The sequence below is a fragment of the Scyliorhinus torazame genome, chromosome 10 (assembly GCF_047496885.1).
Source record: "Scyliorhinus torazame isolate Kashiwa2021f chromosome 10, sScyTor2.1, whole genome shotgun sequence".
NCBI lineage: Eukaryota > Metazoa > Chordata > Chondrichthyes > Carcharhiniformes > Scyliorhinidae > Scyliorhinus > Scyliorhinus torazame.
Genome location: NC_092716.1, coordinates 104,770,449 through 104,792,521, shown reverse-complemented (window position 1 = coordinate 104,792,521; position 22,073 = coordinate 104,770,449). Strand labels below are relative to the sequence as shown.

Sequence of the window (22,073 nt, the reverse complement as noted above, 5' to 3'; positions counted from 1 at the left end):
TTAGTATTCCTGGTCCTATTCACTGAGCTCCCCTCAGTCACTGTGACCTTCTACTGTCGCCCTTTTTGATTTTTGACTATTGTTTCTCTGCCTTACACTTTCCCCCTTACTGCCTTTTGTTTCTGTCCCTGTTTTACTACCTTCCAACTTCCTGCATCGGTTCCCATCCCCCTGCCACATTAGTTTAAACTCTCCCCAACAACAAACACCCCCCCCCAGGACATCGGTTCCAGTCCTGCCCAGGCGCAGACCATCCGGTACCTACCCTGTCAAGCACCCTTCAGAAACCTGTATGTTTCAATGGGATTGGAGTAACTTGGACTGTCCTCCTTGGAGAAGTTTGAGGAGAGATTTGGCAAGAGGCATTCAAATTCATGATCAGTGTAAACAGGGAGAACATTTTCCCATTGGTGGAAGGATCAAAACCAGAGTGCACAAATTTAAGAGAATTGGCAAAAGAGCAACATCAGGAAAAATCCTTTCACACATCAGGTAGTTAGGATCTGGAATGCTGAATGTGCGTTGGTGGCAGGTTCATTCCAGGCATTCGGGGGAATTTTATCCAAAAAGGGAGATGTGCCTGGCTACGGGAAGTGGTTTTGTGTGAACTGCTCCTTCGGAGTGCCAGTACAGATATGAATGGCTTTCTTCTGTGCTGCAACCAATCTACCAAGGATTAGAATCAAGTCTACATGGAAGCTGAAGTTCACAGCTAATTAGCACCAAGTGGTGCCAGCACCTTAAAATGCAACCAGACAGCCAAATGGTCAGTTTATTAAAACCCCGAGACTTACTTTGTCCAGTGGAAACTTGTTCTTGCCCAGAGATGCCTGTGTGACTTTGTGAGACCCAACCAGCACAAACCTGCTGGTGCGTACAGAGTTAACAGCAGGACTAGCAGCTGCAAGACAAAGCACAAAATCAAAAGATAAAAAGGACATTCAGCTAATCAAATGACAGTTGGAAGAGTTCAGTGCGAGAGGGCATAGCATGAATTTTGGTTTAAATTTATCAGGATGTGGGAGTCACTGTCCAGGCTAGCATTCATTGCCCATCCCTAATTGCCCGTCAGAAGATGATGAGCTGCCTTCTTGAACTGCTGCAGTCCATAGTGTAGATACACCCACAGTGCTAGGGAGGGAATTCCAGGATTTTGATCTAGCGACAGTGAAGGAATGGATGGTGAGGGACTTGGAGGGGAACCTCCATATGGTATGGTTCCCAGGTGATTGCTGCTCTTGTCCTTCTAGATAGTAGTTGTTGAGTGTGAGTTTGGAAGGTTTGCTGCCTAAAGAGCCTTGGTCAGTTCCTGCAGTGCATCTTGTAGATGATACACACGGCTGCCAGTGCCTGGCGGTGGGTGGGGAGTGAAAGTTTTTGGAAGGGGCGGCAGTGTGGGCTGCTTTGTCCTGGATGGTGTTGAGCTTCTAGTCTTGTTGGAGCTGCACTCATCCAGGCAAGTGGAGAGTATTCAATGAACACTCCTGACTGGTGCCTGGTCGATGGTAGACGGGCTTATAGAATCATAGAATTTAGAGTGCAGAAGGAGGTCATTTGGCCCATTGAGTCTGCACCGGCCCTTGGAAAGAGCACCCCACTTAAGCCCACACCTCCACCCTATCCTCATAAACCAGTAACCCCATCCAACCTTTTTGGACACGAAGGGCAATTTATCATGGCCAATCCACCTAACCTGCACTTTGGACTGTGGGAGGAAACCGGAGCACCCGGAGGAAACCCGCGCAGACATGGGGAGAATATGTGGACTCCGCACAGACAGTGAACCAAGCCGGAATCGAACCTGGGACCCTGGAACTGTGCTACCGTGCTGCCTCAGGCTTAGTTAGGACTAGATTATGTATGGGTGGTGACAGGAAATGTATAGATACAGATCAGCGTTTATCTAATTTAAACAGATGCAAGGGACTGAAGAGACCCACTTTGTTTCCTATACTGCATCTGGTGATTAGTAGATACATAGAACATTGAACAAAACAGCACAGGACAGGTCCTTCGGCCCACGATGTTGTGCCGAACTTTTGTCCTAGATTAAGAACAAATTAATCTACACCCCATCATTCCACCGTAATCCATGTAGCTATCCAATAGCCGCTTGAAGATCCCTAATGTTTCCGACTCAACTACTTCCACAGGCACTGCATTCCATGCCCACACTACATTGTGTAATACAAAGCCCATGCAAAATTTGCAGACCTCAGCCAGGAGGACAATGGCTGTGTCACATTTTCAGTATTGCTAGAATTACATCGGAAAGTTTTTTAAAAAAAAAAAAAAAAAGCACCAAAAAAGGTTCCTCTGCAATTAATTCACAACATCAAGAATCTGAAAAAGCAGGGATGGGGTGTGCTTGGGTTTGACAGGTTCCCCATTCAAGAGTGTATGCATGGAAACAAACTGTCAGTCATAAAGCAGAGAATCAACTACCCCCATCGCTAAGCCAGGCCATTCACCCCCTCTCCCCAAAAAGTACTATTGCAGTCTAGAGGGGGAAACACTAACCTGGTTAAAATGTTAATTTCAAACTGGAGTATTTAAAGAGTCAAACTATTGTAACGACCAACCTCAGTGCAGCTAATCACAAGATTCATCATGCCAAATGCAGAGACTCTGCTCAAAGCCATCTGAGGAGGCCTCGAGCAAAACACAGTTTTAGGAGAAAGATAAGAGTGCAAACCTTACTGGACAATTAGAAGGGCTGTCAAGTCATGACAAATGGCACAAAACCCACACCCAGCAGCTGGCGGTACAAAACGTTATTTACCTTCAAATATTTGTATAAACCTACCAGGTGACTGCATGCTTGATTTCTGAAAAGGATAAGAGAATCAATGTGAACCGATTTCTTCAGGTAAATCCGAAAAACAAATCTCAGTAGATGTGTCAGATTGCTGTGCGACCATTTACAAAGCTCCTTCAAGATTATCCCCAGCAATAATAACATCTCAAACCCCAATTAAATACTGCTCTTAAATCATTTACAGGATTGCCAAGCACGTCTGGGAACATATTTGGTTCAGTAAAATAAACAGTGTTAACAGGTGAAGAGCCAGTCCTAACATTAACAGCATTTCAGACCATCAGTACAAAGATGATTACTTACAGTAATAGAGGTCAGCAGCTTCTTGGGAGTTATGACCTATGTAATAATACACAAGGAAGATTAATCTTTATTTTCCCTTTATATACAAATCATTAGCAAGGATACAACAAAGTAGGGCATAGGTTACAGAATGAGAAAAAGCCCATATTACCCCAGCTACATATTTTCATTCAAACACTGCTTTTTAGTGCATTCAAATTTGGACGATGTTCCACCATTCAACTGATTTGAAATGCTCAATGTGTGATTTTTTCCCAAAAAATAAAATCAGCAGAGTTGCTGCTTGGACATTGGGAGTACTATTTTGAAAAGGAAATTGCAGGTAAATATTCAGCTAAAAGTTTCTTATAATTATGCTTGCAGACTACATGTGGTGCATGTAATAAAATTTAAATTTACAAGCAAGTGACATGACAACTGACACCTTATGTAACCAAGATTAAGCATTGCATTTTAGCGTTGAGACATGCGATGCTTCAAGTTGTTACTCCTGGATAACTTGACTCAGAAAACTGCTGGAAAATACTGAAGTCAAGGTTGCACTACAGTCTGTTTTTTTCAGATTAACTCTACACCAGCTCTCAGTTGGAATCCAGATTTAAAGAGGGTGAAACTGGCAATATCAAAAGCCAATAAAAGCCTAAATTCAGATGCATCTAATTATTCCATTCTTTATTTTTGCAGTTGGGCTTTTTTTGAACAGGAGCTCCAATTGCAAACTAAAATGATTCAGCTTCAACTTCAAAATATTAAGCCACACATTAATTTATAGCATGAAGCATTTGGAAATTATGGAGATAAGTTGATCAAGGACAGATCTCATTTACACATGGCACTTTAGCCTCCTAATACTTGAGGCATTGAAATAGAGGGTAACTTAATGCATTACAGGTTGAAAATCCCATATCCGAAATACTTGGGGCTGAGCACGTATCAGATTTTGGAATATACGTGCTTGCATGGAACACAAGGTGCAGAAGGAGGCCATTCGGCCGATCGAGTCTGCACCGACCCACTTAAGCCCTCACTTCCACCCTATCCCCGTAACCAAATTAACCCCATCTAACCTTTTTTGGTGACCAAGAGCAATTTATCATGCCAATCCACCTAACCTGCACGTCTTTGGACTGTGGGAAGAAACCGGAACACCGGAGGAAAACCACGCAGACACGGGGAGAACATGCAAACTCCGCAGAGACAGTGACCAAACAGGGAATCGAACCTGGGACCCTGGCGCTGTGAAGCCACAGTGCTAATCACTTGTGCTACCGTGCTGGAACAATGATTACACGGCACGCTCAAAAAAAGTATGAAATTTGGACTCTGAAGTGTCGGTCAAGGTGGCAGTAGCACAGGCGATGGCCACCATGCAGAAGGTTCTCGGCGGGCTGGGGGAAAAAGTGGCAACCCAGGAGAGGACAATCCTCGACCTGGAAAAGGCCTCGAAAGATCAGAGCGACAGAATCGTCGCCCTGGAGGAAGATGTGGAAAGGTTGGTGGCGCCCCAGGGGAACTTGGGAAAAAGTAGAGGACCAGGAGAACAGGTCACAACGATAAAACATCAGGATTGTGGGCCTGCCCAAAGGCATTGAGAGAAAGGAACCAATGGACTACTTTGCCCAAATGCTGAACTTAGTCGGGAGAGACAGCTTCCCCAAATCCCCAGAGCTCAACAGAGCGCACAGGTCACTTAGGCCGAAAGCCAAGGCCAGGGAGCAGCCGAGGGAGATTATCGCAAAGCTCCACTTATACCAGGACCGAGAGAGGATGGCAAACAAAAGCAAGCGCCTGGGAGGGACATAGAATCAGAATTCACCACATTATTTCAACTCCCCAGAAGAAGCAAATGAGTTTGTCAGAACCAAGAGACAGGGACGGCAACGATGAGAACTGTACAGGGAAAGACTCTGAAGAGCAAAAAAGACTCACTGGACAGTGAGCATGTTTGCGAGTGTTGCTAACTTTTGGTTGGTTCAATTGGCTGTTTTATAACCTTTGCTCTCGAGTCGCCAGGTATCTTTATGATACCGCCACAATTAAAGTTCAAGTAATGATCAATAACTCAATACACCAATTAACAAGATTCAAATCAAAGCACATTTATTATACACAGTAATCGCCACTCATGCATAAATTCTACTTCCAAGCTACTTCTACAACTAACAGGCCTATACTTCGCTTCGGACTGGCCCACCAGGTCAGGGGAACAAATGGCCTTTCGTTCGGGTTCGGAGTCTGCGGGATTCGAAGTTGGTACAGACTGGTAGCTAGGAGCGCCCATCTCGTAGCGAGCGTTGACATAAGACTTACTGGATCTCGGCGGCAGCTGCACCGGTCACTGTCAAGGGTTGGTTCGCGTTGCTGAGTGACCCGGTCAAGAAGAACGATTTGAACTTGGGGGCTTAACTTTATAGTCCCCAGGGGCTTCCCGCATTTCATTAGTATGTAGATGGCTGCTACATTATTATGCAGATGGCTGCTGGCTGCTTGTATCGATGCTGTCTGGGCTTTTGCAGAGTTTAATACACAGTAACTTGCACCTGCTAGTTTCTGCCTGTGTTGGCTGAATTTCCCTGCAGCCTTTGCTGTTCTCCATTTTACGTCGGGAGTTGGCCAATCCAGGTGGCTACACGACGGACTGTGCTGCCTAGTTCTGATTATAAAGGGAAGACTGGGTCTCAGAAAGGAGCGGGAACTGGGGAAGGCAGGTGAGGTTTTAAACAGGGAGAACAGGCAGTCAGCGGGCATCGGGAAGGGGCTAGACCAGCCCAGGGAGGAGGGACACCATACTAGCAGAAATAACTACCACAGGACGACAGAAAGCAAGGGGGACAGCGGTACACCTTCCGGTAGGGAGGGAGCACTTGGTGGTGGTGGTGGGGATGGAGGGGGGCACACAAAAGGAAAGAGGGGAAAAATATGCTGGGTATCGTACAGGCCTCAGCAGGTGAGGAACAGGCTGAGGAAACAAAATGGCGCCGCAAGCAGCCACTTGAGGGTCCCTAGGCAAAGGGAGACTCTGGAGTGCATGGGCCTGCCCACATGGCGAATACCTAGTTGGCAGCCATGATGGGTACCCTCTGGACAAATGGAAATCCCGGAGCGCAGGGGCCTCACCTCATGGTGAGAATGGTGACTGTGGTCCTCTAACAAAGGGAAACTCCAGAGTGCAGGGGTGCGTCCACCAGGTAAGTACGGTTGATCCCTCAGGAACGAGGAGAAAGACGGTTATTGACCAAGGGGGACGGTACGTCATGGTCAGCGGTGTCCTGGACGTGCCACTGTTAGTTCTAGTAAATGTGTACGTGTTGCTTGAGTGGGAATAAGTGCTCAACTAGGATGATACAGATTGGAGACGGACCTCTTGTCCGACAAGATCTTCTGCCAGAAAACATCACAGGCCATAGGCGAGTGTGTTACTAATAACCAGAATGGGGAAGTCTCACCTTCTACGTTCTGGAAGGCACTGAAGGCTGTGATTAATTAAATGAAAATCGCTTGTCACAAGTAGGCTTCAAATAAAGTTACTGTGAAAAGTCCCCAGTCCCCACATTCTGACGCCTGTTCGGGGAGGCTGGTCCGGGAATTGAACCCCGCTGCTGGCCTGCTTTAAAAGCCATCTCTTTAAGCCCTGTGCTAAACCAGCCCCTGGTTAGGGAGAAATTATAGCCTACAAGGCACGTATAGACAGGGAAGAGAGGGAGGCCAGGCAACAATTGATCAACTCCATTCTGAAGGTCGACAGAAAGTACTCCGAGGCCCCGACTGTATAGCTGCTGGCGGAGCAAATGGACTTCATGCTGCTATCCACCAGGAAAGCAGTGCACCAACTCCACCAGACATGGGGGACCTTCTACGAACAGGGAGAAAAGACTGGCCACACACTGGCTTACCAGGTGAAAAAGCAGGCAGCACGAGGGAGATAGCGCAGGTGAAGAATAGCAGAGGCAGACTGGTAACCGAGCAAAAAAGGGGTCAATCGAGCATTGGTGACCTCTTACCGAGGGCAGTACACCTACAAGCTGTACGGGGCTGAAACGGTGCCTCAAAGGACTGGACATGCTGGTCGTGGAGGACGATAGACCAGGAGAACTGGAAGCACCAGTAGGACCGGGTGAGATCATGGAGAACACCAGCTCCTTGCAGGTGGGGAAAGTACTGGGACCGGATAGGAACCTGGCAGACTTCTATAAAAAATTTGCACCAGTCCTGGCCCCACACCCAAGGGATATGTTCGCAGACTCGCTCGCGAGGGGCACCCTGCCTCCTACGCTAACACAGGCCACAATATCGCTGATACCCAAAGACCCGACGGAATGCAGATCACACAGACCCATTTCGCTGCTCAACGAAGAAGCGGAGATACTCCCAGAAACCGTGCCCAAGAGACTGAAGGTTGTCGCACAGGACCAGACAGACTTTAAGGGTAGACATCTAACTGCGAACATCAGACGACTGATGACCCCATCCAGGGAGAGAACACCAGAGGCAATAGTCTCCCTGGACGAAGATAAGGCCTTTAACAGAGTCGAGTGGAAGTACCTATTTGAGGTACTGGAGCGGTTTGGGCTAGTAGCGGGGTTCACATAGTGGGTGAAATTCCTGTACAACGACCCCAAGGTGAGAATTCAACCAACATCACCAGCTCTGAATACTTCCAGCTGCGCAGAGGCACAAGGCAGGGATGCCCAATGCCTCCGCTCGTTCACCCTGGCAATTTAACCCGTGGCGATCACCATGGAGACACGAAAAGCTAGAAGGGCATTCAAAGAAGAGGCAGAGAGCACTTCCAGTGACGGCGGGAGGCAGCCGCACACTGGAGGGCTCCCACACGGGTATACGAATTTCGGAGTTTTAACGTCTGATCCCGGGGGCAACGGAGGCGGAAAAGGCTGTAAGAAGGCACAGGGAGGAGAAATGTCCAAGATGGGAGAAAACGGCCGTGAAAAAGGGGGTTAATGGAAGTCCACCGGTGAGTGAAAAAGTCAACACAGGAACTGTAAGGAAAGCGGAGGCTATAGCACCAGGGGAGGTTGCATCCCTCACAGCAGAAGAAATTACCATGGTGATGGCTGTGGAACTTGAAAAACAGTTCACGAAACACATGGAAGCGATGAAGGAGGAAATGGGGGCGGTATTGAAAGTGCTGGTGGAGGAGGCAATTGCCCCGGTGAGGGCGGCGGTATCAAGCACAGTGGCGGAGGTGAGGGCGCAAGGTGAGACACTGAAGGAAGTGGAAGAGGCATTATCGCAGCAGTGATCAACTCACCATGATGGGGAAGGAGTTGCAGAGGGTGATAGAGACCAACAAGGTCTGCGAGCCAAAATGGAAGACCTGGAAAACAGATCCAGGCGACAGAATTGGAGGATTGTGGGTCTGCCCGAAGGGGTGGAAGGCCCGAGGCCGACGGAGTATTTTGCCACGAAGTTGGCGAAGCTATTGGGGGAGGGGGACGATCCCTCCCGATATGAACTGGATCAGGCTAATCGGTCGTGGAGGCCTATACCAATGGCGAGTGAGCCGCCAAGAGTAGTAACTCTTGAGTTTCCATAGGTATAACGTGAAGGAGAAAGTCCTTTGCTGGGCCAAGCAGAAGCAGGAGGTGCAGTGAGCTGGAATACGTATATACCAGGACTTTACTGTGGAGCTGGCGAGGTGGCCGGCTGCCTTCAGCCCGATGAAGAAGGCACTGAACATCAGCAAGGTGCAGTGCGGCATAGTATATCCAGCAAGTTGAGGGTGACCAACAAATCCAAGGACTTTTATTTTGGGACGGCGGAAGCAGCGGGAGAGTTTGCGAATCAGAAGGACTGCGGCAGAATTGAGAATTGGTCATATACCGATGTAGCCTCATGTAACTTTATTTTTTCACTTTGTGTTGGTGTTGTACTAAATTAGTCGAAGCTGTATATATTTGGACAAGGGAAGAGATGGGACTTTCATTTGCAATGATGGTTCTTTGAGGCTTGGGTGGGTATGCAGGGGTTGTGTGCTAAAGGAGATTTCTTGGTTTTGGGGTGGTGGGAGAATGGGATTGTTGTTGTTGATAAGGGGATTCACATTGTATTTGTTACCGTTAACTGTTTGTTGGTGGGGTGTAAATTCTGAAGAAAAATGTAGAATAAAAATGTTTTTAAAAAGAGGCAGAGAGCACAGAATCTCACTTTACGCCTCGGACCCACAGAACGACCTGAAAGCAATCATGCAGCTCCTGGAATAGTTCGGAGCCTTCTCGGGCTACAAACTCAATCTGGGCAAGGGCAAGGCATTCCTGGTGAACCCGAAAGGGGGAGGGAGCTGGAGGGACTACCATTCGAACTAGCTCAAAACAAATTCCGATACCTGGGGATCCAGATAGCCCATGACTGGACACGGATACACAAGTGGAATCTGACCAGTCTGACGGCGGAAGTTAAAAAGGACCTGCAGAGATGGGATGCATTCCCGCTTTCCCCGATGTAATACATATCCCACCCAGCAGTTGTAGCAACACTAAAGATATGGAACCCAAATGAGGCAGCATTTCGGTCTAACCGAGATGTCCCCCATGGCCCCACCTGCGGAAATCAGAAATTCTGACCAGACATGCGCGACACCACTTTTTAAAAATGGAGACAGGACCAGGGGTGGGGGTGATGGTGGTGGAAGGAAGAGAAGACGCTCGCAGTCAGGGGCTTTTACGTGGGGGATAGACTAGTGACCTTGAGAGAACTGACGGAAGACCTGGAACTACTGAGAGGACAGGAACTCAGACACCTCCAAATCAAATACTTTCTCCGCAAAGGTACCCCCGGGCCCCAAGAGACACACTACTAGAGGAACTAATAAACACAGACAGTAAGCGGGGGGGGGGGGGGGGGGAGAGAGAAACAAGAGAGAGAGAGAGAGAGAGAGAGAGAGAGAGAGAGAGAGAGAGAGAGAGAGAGAGAGAGAGAGAGAGAGAGAGAGAGAGAGAGAGAGAGAGAGAGAGAGAGAGAGAGAGAGAGAGAGAGAGAGAGAGAGAGAGAGAGAGAGAGAGGAGGACATCCATGGACGGTTACTGGATAGGGCAGGACAGCCACTGGACAAAGTCAGATGAAAACGGGGGGACGAACTGGGGGTGGTGGTGGGTTGGGGACTCTGGAGCGAAGCATAGAGTAGGGCCAGCTCCACCTCCTCCTGTGCAAGGCTAAGCCTCATGCAGTTTAAAGTGGTGCACAGAGAACACCTAACCAGAACCTGAATGAACAGGTTCTTCCCGGGAGTGGAGGATAAATGCGAGCGGTGCCATGGAGGCCTGGCCAACCACACTCACACGTTCTGGGTTTGCCCCAGACTTGTCTGGTTCTGGACAACCTTCTTTGAGATGATGTCCAAGGTTGTGGAGCCATGCCCGAGAGTAGCAGTCTCCGGGGTATCAGAACAGCCAGAACACTTATGGGGAAAGAGCCAACGCCCTAGCTTTTGCTTCCTTAATCGCATGCCGAAGAATCCTGCCCAGCTGGCGATCAGCAGCACAATCCACAGCTGCAGACCTGTCAGAATTTCTCCACCTGGAGAAGATCAAGTACATCATCAGAGGGATGGGACAATATAATGAAGTCCCAAATGAACAGTAGTGGCGTTTAGCATAGACTAAGTGTTTCAGTGCTGTAATTTGTCAGTCAGCTCCTGGGCAGAAGACAGTCTACAAACTGCAACCCTCTTGTGCAGCATTTTGCAACCACTATTATTCACTAAAATTGGCCAACAGGTGTTTGATTGTAGAATATTTCATTCAGTCAAGATGCTTAAATTAAACATTCCAGATTTGGAGTGTGCAATTTAAAAGAACAAAATAAACCTGTATATCTTTTAAGTATTGGATATAACTATACAAAATGGCAGTACAATTTAATTACAAAATGGTAGTACCATTTAATGGTTTTAGAGCTACACTGGAGTACGGAGATGATAATGTGCACCTTCCAGCCTCAAATTTGAGCTTGTAATTCTAAATGGTAGTGCAAGAGAGAATCAAGCACACAACATTATAAAGAAAACCAAGTACTGGCTCCCAACTTTTACATGCTTTAAAAACACATTAAGAAATCACCTTAGATCTTGACACTCTCCGCTTCTCAGAGGTGGCTACATTTGCAGCCTGAGCCTAGAGGAAGAAAAAAAGATGGAATTTGCTGCAAACGTGGAAAAGAATAGTTTTAAAAACATGAACGTTGAAGATAAGCTTGCTTACCAGGCTGTACACCTCCACATCAATTTCGAATTTGTAGTGAATATCATGCCTAGAAATTGCAACATTCTGATCAGTTACATATTTATAATTTAGAGGCAAACCGATCAGATACACCAGGCATCGTGAGTCACTGAATCCCTTCAACACTGGCGTCATGCAAAGAATTTCCAAACACTAGGACGGCATATATTTCTTCCTCCCTTGTGGACATGCAGGTGGAAAATGATATCAAGTCAAATGGAGTTCTGGGTTTTATACCAAATTATTAAAAGCAAAGAAGTTATTTCAATTTGTAGATGATATGAGGGGAGTCATTAGTGCATTTTGCATGGCACTGTGCAGTCTATTGTAGGAAGAGTATTAAAGCCATGGAAAAGGATACAGCTACAAAAACTAAATCAAAAAAGCTATCGGCAAGAAGCATTGAAAATATGAGCTCTACTCTAACTCCAAGGTTCAGGAAATAACTAAGAGATTGAAGAGGTTTCTGAGAATGACTTTTTATTGATAAGTTATTGAGACAATTAGAAGAATTTTGGGATGTCATAGGAAGGTTGTTTAAAGAATATTTTTAGAACAATACTCTCCTAGAAGCAGCAAATTAGGCAGGGACAATATCACTCAAAATGAAATTGGATAATCTTTGGGAGAGGAAGATTAAAAAGGGATTCAGAACAAAATAGCCCCAGTTAAGCTGACAGAGGCATGATGGGTTGAACTAGAATTCAAAAACTTCTGGTATCTTGGTCGTGAAAGGAATTTGTTCAAATGATTGCATCATTTCTTTAGTAGTTTGACAACTGTCCCTAATTTTAGACATTTTGCAGTCCTGTATTACTCCCAGAAACAACAGTTGAAGAGATGAAGACTCACAGCGTGATAATGGTTGGGAAAGTAATGGTATCACCATGCTGAGCATCTTCTGCTGTTGCTAGTGGAGTTGCCACAATGTTATGTGGACCATAACGGATCATCAGTAAGAAATAATGACTGGGTTTTCCTGAAAAACGAGAGAAAAAAAGTGAACACAAGTCAATTTGACAGACATTCCCGTTAACATTTTCTCAATTTTACATCCAATGGTGTTGAATGTTCCAGTGCCTGCATCTCTCAAATGTGGTTTGATGAAGCATTCCAGATATTGTTTGTATGAAGGCACCCTTTCTGACATTGGTTTTCAAGCATTGAACAGAGAGGGATGTTAGCGTCAGCAATTAACTTTTCAGAGTTCAGTTATTCAGTGCCAGTATCCCTCTGCTCTCCGCTCCAATCTGAAAAGTATGCTCTATTGAGTCTTCTGGCTTTGTGTGGGATTGTAAATTAGTGCAGTTGCAAACCTAACCCTCCTGCTCTCCAGTTTAAAATCCTAACCCCAATCTATTCTACCTGCTGAAACCACGAGTTATGGTCTTTCAATCCTATCTGATTTCAAATGCCGCATTCAAGATTTAATTTTTAAAATTATTTTGTATACCTTGTAGAAAAGAGACACTTAAAAAAGGGTTGTGAAGGAACACTCTTGGTATTTATAAGCATTCAAAACACAAATGTTGCATTTATTGCAAACAATGCCACCATACAAGCATTAGTTGCAGCATGATACCAGCCAAATCAAATTTAGATTAGAATTGCCAGAAATTTTATAAAGTGCAAGTACATTTTATAAACTCAATGAAATCAATGAACCAGCTAAAGTTGGGGTTGATGCAAACTGCCACATCAACAACAGTTCAACTTGAGTCAGGGTGAGACAATTTAAAATCAGCTGAACATTCTCACCATACAGACCCCCTTCCCCTACCAGAGAAGTTAAACAGTCTTTTCAAATGAAAATTCTGTGTTACTTGACGCACCCACAACTACCGGGGAAGCTCACTTGCATGGGTTTACTTTTATCCCTGGACTAACCATCGTTTAATTAATAGACGTGGTATGATACAAATGGAAAATTACCACCTATAGAACCTACTTGTCCAATGAAAGCATGAAATATCACCTGCAGTAATAAAATCACTGAAATGCACATATTCTATCAAAGGGGTATTCAGGACAAGAGGATTGGTCAACATAACCGTAACAACTATTCTAAAAAAAAAAGTTAATTCAGATTAACTTCAGGCTAGCCTTGGCCGTACAGTCGGAGGAAATATTGCTGCATCTCTTTTAGTCAGAATTAACTACCCAGATTTCAAAAGGGATGATAGAGTTTGACCAATCTCAGATTTCTTGATAAATTGGGAGAAACGGAAATGCAGCAAACATAGCGTATATGACTTTAGAATATCAAGTCTTTGAGATGGTACAAAGATTCACGAGGGTGCTTTCTGGTATGCAGCAACACAAATACAGCACTCACAAAATTCCCAACTCTTTAGATGTAGATTGTGCATTTCTTAGTACAAGCATAACTTTGAAAAAGTACAGTGTCACACTACTGATTGCACAGTTTGGAGACACACTGGGAAAGTATCTCTGCACATTCAGTTTTTCATTGCTGGTAATGCAACGCATTTTCCCCTGAATCGTGGTTGAAAAATTCAGGTGAAATCAGGTGATTAAAAGGTGTACTTTCTCAGATCAAAAGAAATCGTAGAAACGTTTGTAGCCACCTGGGTTGGCCAAATCCCGACGTAAAATGGAGAACAGCAAAGGCTGCAGGGAAATTCAGCCAACACAGGGAGAAACTAGGAGGTGCAAGTTTACTGTGTATTAAACTCTGCAAAAGCCCAGACAGCATCGATACAAGCAGCCATCTGCATAATAATGTAGCAGCCATCTACATACTAATGAGCGATCCCAGGTACAATCAAAACATTTGGGATAAACAAAGCCAAGCCAGACCCCTCGGCGCCAGCAGGAGCCAACTCAAAAGAGGTTAACGGACACCTCAAGACCGCCCATCGATCAGGGAACCGCTCCAGTATTGGAGAAATTGAACCAAGCAATTGGAACGAAGTCCAATCACTTGGAACCAGGGACAGGGTCCACCCCGAAAGGCAGGATAAAGTTAAGCCCCCAAGTTCAAATCGTTCTTCTTGACCGGGTGTGGCGCACAAAGACTCCGTGAGACAAACAGAGTGAAGTCGATGAGGCTTTATTAAGCGTGTCTGTTCCCCAGCAGCCCGATAGTAAACTGGCATGCGGGGGAAGGCACCGGCTTCTTATACTTCGCCTTCAGGGCGGAGTATGAGGTCAACGGCCAACCAGGACCCGGGATCTGTCAGCCAATGACATTAGGGCTTCCAGTCCCACATGACCCCCAATACATACTACCACATTCACCCCTTGTCAAAAATGAACCCGGCGGGGTGATGCTTCGTATGGTGGTAAGGGTTTACAGTACTGGTCCCGGGAGGAGAGAACAGTTACATGGTAGTACAGTATTGGACAGTATCGTCCTGTTACAACTATTTACAGAGGATATAGGAAAAACAAAATGTTCATTGGACAGTCCATCTTTGTTTTACATCGACGCCACGAGTCGGTCGGGCGGTCTGGTCGTCCGTGTCGATCGCCTCGGCCCCGGCGGTGGTGGTGGTGCTTGTACCAGCGTTGTCGCCTCCGGGAACCGCACGGTTTCAGCTGTCGGTGCAAAGGGGAGGGGGACTGATCCTCCTGGGAAGGGGGCGGTCGCGGGGTGCGGCGGTGGCAGGAAGGGGGGCGGTTGGGTTGATGGTGCCGGGGGGGTGTGCGTGGTGCCGGCGGGCGCCAGATCCCGCAGGGAGACCGTGTCCTGTCGGCCGTCGGGGTACTCCACGTAGGCGTACTGGGGGTTTGCGTGGAGGAGGTGAACCCTTTCGACCAACGGGTCCGCCTTATGTGCCCGCACGTGCTTTCGGAGCAGGATGGGTCCTGGGGCCGCCAGCCAGGTCGGCAGCGACGTTCCAGAGGAGGACCTCCTAGGGAAGACAAGGAGACGCTCGTGCGGCGTTTGATTAGTGCTCGTACATAATAACGACCGGATGGAATGGAGAGCGTCCGGGAGGACCTCCTGCCACCGTGAAACTGGGAGGTCCCTGGACCGTAGGGCCAGTAGGACGGCCTTCCAGACCGTGCCGTTCTCCCTTTCTACTTGCCCGTTCCCCCGGGGGTTGTAGCTGGCCGTCCTGCTTGAAGCTATACCCTTGCTGAGCAGGAACTGGCGCAGCTCGTCACTCATGAAAGAGGACCCCCTGTCGCTGTGGACGTATGCGGGGTAACCGAACAGTGTGAATATGCTGTTCAGGGCTTTAATGACTGTGGCCGCGGTCATGTCGGAGCAGGGAATGGCAAAAGGGAAGCGGGAGTATTCGTCCACTACATTAAGGAAATACGCGTTGCGGTCGGTGGAGGGGAGGGGCCCTTTGAAATCGAGACTGAGGCGTTCAAAGGGACGGGAAGCCTTAATCAGGTGCGCTCCATCTGGCCTGAAAAAATGCGGTTTGCATTCTGCGCAGATGTGGCAGTCTCTTGTGACTGTACGGACCTCCTCTAAGGAGTAGGGGAGATTGCGGGACTTGATGAAGTGGTAAAACCGAGTGACCCCCGGGTGGCAGAGGTCCTCGTGGAGGGCTTGGAGGCGGTCAATTTGTGCGTTGGCACATGTCCCGCGGGATAGGGCATCAGACGGCTCGTTCAGCTTTCCGGGCCGATACAAGATCTCATAGTTGAAGGTGGAGAGTTCGATCCTCCACCGCAAGATCTTGTCGTTCTTGATCTTGCCCCGCTGTGCATTATCGAACATGAAGGCAACCGACCGTTGGTCAGTGAGGAGAGTGAATCTCCTGCCGGCCAGGTAATGCCTCCAATGTCGCACAGCCTCCACTATGGCTTGGGCTTCCTTTTCCACTGAGGAGTGGCGGATTTCTGAGGCGTGGAGGGTTCGGGAGAAAAAGGCCACGGGTCTGCCCGCTTGGTTAAGGGTAGCCGCGAGAGCTACGTCAGAGGCGTCGCTCTCGACCTGGAAGGGGAGGGACTCGTCGATGGCGCACATCGTGGCCTTTGCGATGTCCGCTTTGATGCGGCTGAAAGCCTGGCAAGCCTCTGTCGACAGCGGGAAAGTCGTGGTCTGTATTAGGGGGCGGGCCTTGTCTGCGTACTGGGGGACCCACTGGGCGTAGTATGAAAAGAACCCCAGGCAGCGTTTCAGGGCTTTTGGGCAGTGCGGGAGGGGAAATTCCATGAGTGCGCGCATACGTTCGGGGTCGGGGCCTATTATCCCATTGCGCACTATGTAGCCCAGAATGGCTAGCCGATCGGTGCTAAAAACGCACTTGTCCTCATTGTATGTGAGGTTCAAGGCTTTGGCAGTCTGGAGGAATTTTTGGAGGTTGGCGTCGTGGTCCTGCTGATCGTGGCCGCAGATGGTTACATTGTCGAGGTACGGGAACGTGGCCCGTAACCCATGTTGATCAACCATTCGGTCCATTTCCCGTTGGAAGACCGAGACGCCGTTTGTGACGCCAAAAGGGACCCTTAGGAAGTGGTATAATCGCCCGTCTGCCTCGAAGGCTGTGTACTTGCGGTCACTTGGGCGGATGGGGAGCTGATGGTAGGCGGACTTGAGGTCCACGGTGGAGAAGACTTTATATTGGGCAATCCGATTGACCATGTCGGATATGCGGGGGAGAGGGTACGCGTCTAGTTGTGTGTACCTGTTGATGGTCTGGCTATAGTCAATGACCATCCTTTGTTTCTCCCCTGTCTTCACTACTACCACCTGCGCTCTCCAGGGACTATTGCTGGCCTGGATTATGCCCTCCTTTAGTAGCCGCTGGACTTCGGAGCGAATGAAGGTCCGGTCCTGGGCGCTGTACCGTCTGCTCCTAGTGGCGACGGGTTTGCAATCCGGGGTGAGGTTCGCAAACAAGGACGGGGGTTGCACCTTGAGGGTGGCGAGGCCGCAGATAGTGAGTGGGGGTATGGGGCCGCCGAATTTAAAGGTAAGGCTCTGTAGGTTACATTGAAAATCTAAGCCCAGCAAGGTGGGGGCACAGAGTTGGGGAAGGACGTTAAGTTTGTAGTTTTTGAATTCCCTCCCCTGTACCGTTAGGGTAACTATGCAGAATCCCTGGATCTGTACGGAGTGGGATCCTGCGGCTAGGCAAATCTTTTGTGCGCTGGGGTAGGTAGTTAAGGAACAGCGTCTTACCGTGTCGGGATGTATAAAACTTTCCGTGCTCCCGGAGTCGACTAGGCATGGCGTCTCGTGGCCGTTAATTAGGACCGTTGTCGTCGTCGTCTGGAGAGTCCGGGGCCGAGCCTGATCGAGCGTAACCGAAGCGAGCCGTGGTTGTAGTAGTGGGGTGGGGTCCGTTGTTGCCGTCCAAGAGGACGTCGGGGATGGATAAAATGGCCGCCCCCATACCTCGCCCGTAGATGAGGGGTCACAAGATGGCGTCGGGGGTGGACAAAATGGCCGCCCCCATGCGTCGTACAGGTCGGGGGCGGTCCAAGATGGCGGGGCCCCTCCTCCCCTCGTGGTGGTCGGGACCCAAAATGGCGGCGTCTGCGGGTCGCACATTGAGTGCTGGGGGGTCTGGGGGGGGCGCTAGGACCGCGCGGACTTCCGGGCCGCGGGCGCTAGGACCGCGCGGAGTTCCTTTGGTGCGAGCGCCAGGGCCGCGGGCGCTAGGACCGCGCGGAGCTCCCTCGCTGGGGACCGGCAGGTCAGTAGTGCGAGCGCTGGGACAGTGAGGAGGTCCCTCGCCGGGGACGGAGGTCGGGGTCCAGGTGAGTTGTATTGCCGGCGGGTCAGGCGTGGGGCGCGGGACGGGGGTGAGGGACCAGGTCGGCGGCGTTGGCGGGTCAGGCGTGGGGCGCGGGACGGGGGCGAGGGCCCAGGTCGGCGGCTCCGGCGTGGGGCGCGGGCGAGGGCCCAGGTCGGCGGCTCCGGCGGGTCAGGCGTGGGGCGCGGAACGGGGGCGAGGGCCCAGGTCGGCGGCTCCGGCGGGTCAGGCGTGGGGCGCGGGCGAGGGCCCAGGTCGGCGGCTCCGGCGTGGGGCGCGGGACGGGGGCGAGGGCCCAGGTCGGCGGCTCCGGCGTGGGGCGCGGGACGGGGGCGAGGGCCCAGGTCGGCGGCTCCGGCGGGTCAGGCGTGGGGCGCGGGACGGGGGCGAGGGCCCAGGTCGGCGGGTCAGGCGTGGGGCGCGGGACCCAAAATGGCGGCGCCTGGGGGTCGCACATGGCGTGCTGGGGGGGGGGGTTGGGAGGCATAGACTGCCTGTAGGGCTCCCTGTTCTCCCGGGACGGCGGCGACCACGCGGGACCGGCACACCACCGCATAGTGGCCCTTTTTCCCGCAGCTTTTGCAGATGGCTGCGCGGGCCGGACAGCGTTGTCAGGGGTGCTTCGCCTGGCCGCAGAAATAACAGCGGGCGCCCCCGGTGCGACTCGGCGTTTGGACTGCGCAAGCCTGTGGGGTGTCCGGGGGGGGGGGGGGGGTAGGGGGTTTGCCGCGGCGGGTACGTACGGGGCCCAATGGCCTGCCGCGCGGTCGGGGCCGTAGGCGCGGGTATTACGCGCGGCTACGTCCAGCGAGGCTGCCAGGGCCCGTGCCTCTGAGAGTCCTAGTGACTCTTTTTCTAGAAGTCTTTGGCGGATTTGGGAGGATTGTATACCTGCAACAAAAGCATCGCGCATTAACATGTCCGTGTGTTCGTTTGCGTTCACCGACGGGCAGCTGCAGGCTCGTCCCAAAATCAGCAGCGCGGCGTAGAACTCGTCCATCGATTCTCCGGGAGCTTGCCGTCTCGTCGCGAGCTGGTAGCGAGCGTAGATTTGGTTAACTGGGCGAACGTAGAGACTTCTCAGTGCTGCGAACGCCGTCTGGAAATCGCGGGTGTCTTCAATGAGGGTGAAAATCTCCGTGCTCACCCTCGAGTGCAGGACCTGCAGTTTTTGTTCATCTGAGACTCGGCCTGTGGTCGATGTGATGTAGGCCTCAAAGCAAGTCTGCCAGTGTTTGAAGGCTGCTGCTGCATTCACTGCGTGGGGGCTGATCCTCAGGCATTCTGGAATGATCCTGAGCTCCATAGTCCTTTTTAGGCACGCTTAATAAATTGTGGCGCACAAAGACTCCGTGAGACAAACAGAGTGAAGTCGATGAGGCTTTATTAAGCGTGTCTGTTCCCCAGCAGCCCGATAGTAAACTGGCATGCGGGGGAAGGCACCGGCTTCTTATACTTCGCCTTCAGGGCGGAGTATGAGGTCAACGGCCAACCAGGACCCGGGATCTGTCAGCCAATGACATTAGGGCTTCCAGTCCCACATGACCCCCAATACATACTACCACACCGGGTCACTCAGCAACGCCGAGATCCAGGAAGTCTTAAGTCAACGCTCGCTACAAAATAGGCGCTCCTAACTAACAGTCCGCACCAACTTCGAATCCTGCAGACTTAGAACCCGAACAAAAGGCCATTTGTTCCCCTGACCTGGTGGGCCAGTCCGAAGCCAAGTATAGGCCTGTTAGTTGTAGAAGTAGCTTAGAAGTAGAATTTATGCATGAGTAGCGATTACGGTGTATAATAAATGTGCTTTGATTTGAATCTTACTAATTGTTGTATTGAGTGATTGATCATTACTTGAACTTGAACCTCGTGGCGGTATCATAAAGATACCTGGCGACTCGAGAGCAAAGGTTATAAAACAGAGCCAATTGAACCAAAAGTTAGCAACATGTTCAGAGCATAAAATCAGGAAAACAGTGAGAAAATAATGCACTAGATGAGATTGAGAATTAGCGAGTAGCTGCTTTCCAAAAAAAGGTATTTCAAAACGATTAGTTTGGGTAAGGGAGGGGCAATAATTTTGAATGTAAGCCTAACGACAGCATTTAAAATTAAATTTCAATTAATTTACTGGAACAATGGTAAAAATATTAAAGATTCAAAAATTATGCCCCATCAGAATGAGATTTTCAGCACAAGATGATAAAAAATTGTGGCACAAGTGTGCATGTAAAATACACCCCACCGTTTGATTTTGAGAGACAAGCCGAAAAAGGGCAAAAGGACAAAAGGACAATAGCTCTGGATTATTCAAAACAGTATGTTGATGCAGGCAAGGTGCTCCTCAACACATAAGATCTTGTTTGGCTATTATATACACAGACACATGCTTGGTCTGTGGAGACAAAAGCTAGATAGAAATGGAAGCTAGCTGTCACAGTATTTGATAGCTTGATGTCACAGCTTTTGACAGCAGAGTGAATATTACTCCGGGTCATAGAGACTAGTAAACAGGTCGAGAGAAAGTTAGTTCAAGGATTTCATTATACAATAATATATTTGAAGGGCAAGTGATGTTGTGCTTCACAGCCATTCTGGTTATTTTTAAGGAATAAAATTCTGCTGCTTCACACAGAATCAAAAAACAGTACAAGAAGCAAAGACCTCAGCAACATTCTTCACACCTTTTGTCTGCCCACTTTGTGCTTCCTACCTTGCTTATGTAGGGCCGAACATACAAATTCAGCTTTCAAAGGAAGGCGAAGATCAGAGATAGAGATGGTGCCTCGACATGGCTCAAGTCCATTTGTCAGTTTAGTGGTTTCTCCCATGGACACAGCATTGCCCTCCTCTTTCAATCTCCTCAACTCGGTCAGCAAAGCAGTACGCTTCTCAGCTGCAAAAATGAAAAAGACAGAACACTTAACGTTGACAACTGCTAGTGCAACAGTGCAAATTTCTGCACCATTCTACCAATTTCACTTGCCATTACAAGTTTACAACATAAATAATTATTTGGTAATTATGAATATTGCTGAAAAAGAGATATGCAGTTTAAGCTTCTAATCTTGAACTCAATCGGGACAGATCGCAAGATTACCAACAGCAAAGGGAACAGTTAATACTGTATGAGAAGAGTGCTGACTGGCTGGCACGTGGACTCTGGTCGAGGCACTGCCAAAATGCAGCAGGGAAACGGTTAACTGCCAAGCTATTGTTCAAATTCAAACCAGGCAGGTTGACTCATTGGCAAGGCATTGCCATGGGGAATGAACACCATGCCAAAATGGCTGTTTCCAATGATTTAGTTGAAAAAGGCTCAATGCACGGACATGCTCCATCTTTCTGTAAAGGACAGGACTGTATGTGAATATGCATGGCTTCTAGTCCATCCAAGGGAGCAATGTTGCAAGCCCAATTGCTTCTGTATAATTCTTGGTTGCCAAGAATTACATTGAAAATTACTTCAAGATAGTCAGGCTCGCAGCGTAGCTCACTTACCCATGTTAGAAGTTGTGCATATTCACATGCAGGGCCCTGTCCTTTGCAGACAGAAGATGCATGGCCAGACATTGTGCCTTTTCCAACTAAACAGAAGCTTGGACGACAGCCATTCCCTGATCCATTCACATGGTAATTCCAGAGTCAGCTAGTCTGGCTGGTTTAGCAATTAACTGTTCCCAGCTGTATTCTCCATGATGGCTCATCAGAACCTATATACACCAATAAAATCAGCACCATTCTTCTCATGCAATATAAATTGCTCCCTTACGAATTAGCAGGGGGAGTGGCCCTGGGTAGCGCGTTCTTTCCAAGGGTCGGTGCAGACTCAATGTGCCAAATGACCTCCTTCAGCACTGCAGGATTTTATGATGCTACAGGACCACAGACTAAATTTGATACGGAGTCATATATATTGGAGCAGAAGCATGATCAAAGCGGTAGGTTTGAAGCAGCATCTTGGAGGAACATGCCCAGGACAGAGATTTAGTGAGGGTACTTTAGAACTTAGGACCTTGGAAATTA

The 22,073-nt window shown here is 48.9% G+C and overlaps 1 protein-coding gene across 5 annotated transcripts in view; it reads right to left on the bottom strand.

Moving 5' to 3' along the window:
- The window catches only part of LOC140430827 (anillin-like), a 131,072-nt gene that overhangs the window by 26,487 nt on the left and 82,512 nt on the right, over nucleotides 1-22,073 (bottom strand). For all 5 annotated transcript variants that reach the window (XM_072518549.1, XM_072518550.1, XM_072518552.1 and 2 more), the window contains 7 exons: nucleotides 20,761-20,943; nucleotides 12,211-12,337; nucleotides 11,338-11,386; nucleotides 11,197-11,250; nucleotides 3,122-3,157; nucleotides 2,807-2,828; nucleotides 795-901 (listed from right to left, as the gene is read on the bottom strand). In XM_072518549.1, coding sequence (XP_072374650.1) covers nucleotides 795-901; nucleotides 2,807-2,828; nucleotides 3,122-3,157; nucleotides 11,197-11,250; nucleotides 11,338-11,386; nucleotides 12,211-12,337; nucleotides 20,761-20,943 — 578 coding nt within the window. The remainder of the gene's footprint in view (nucleotides 1-794; nucleotides 902-2,806; nucleotides 2,829-3,121; nucleotides 3,158-11,196; nucleotides 11,251-11,337; nucleotides 11,387-12,210; nucleotides 12,338-20,760; nucleotides 20,944-22,073) is intronic.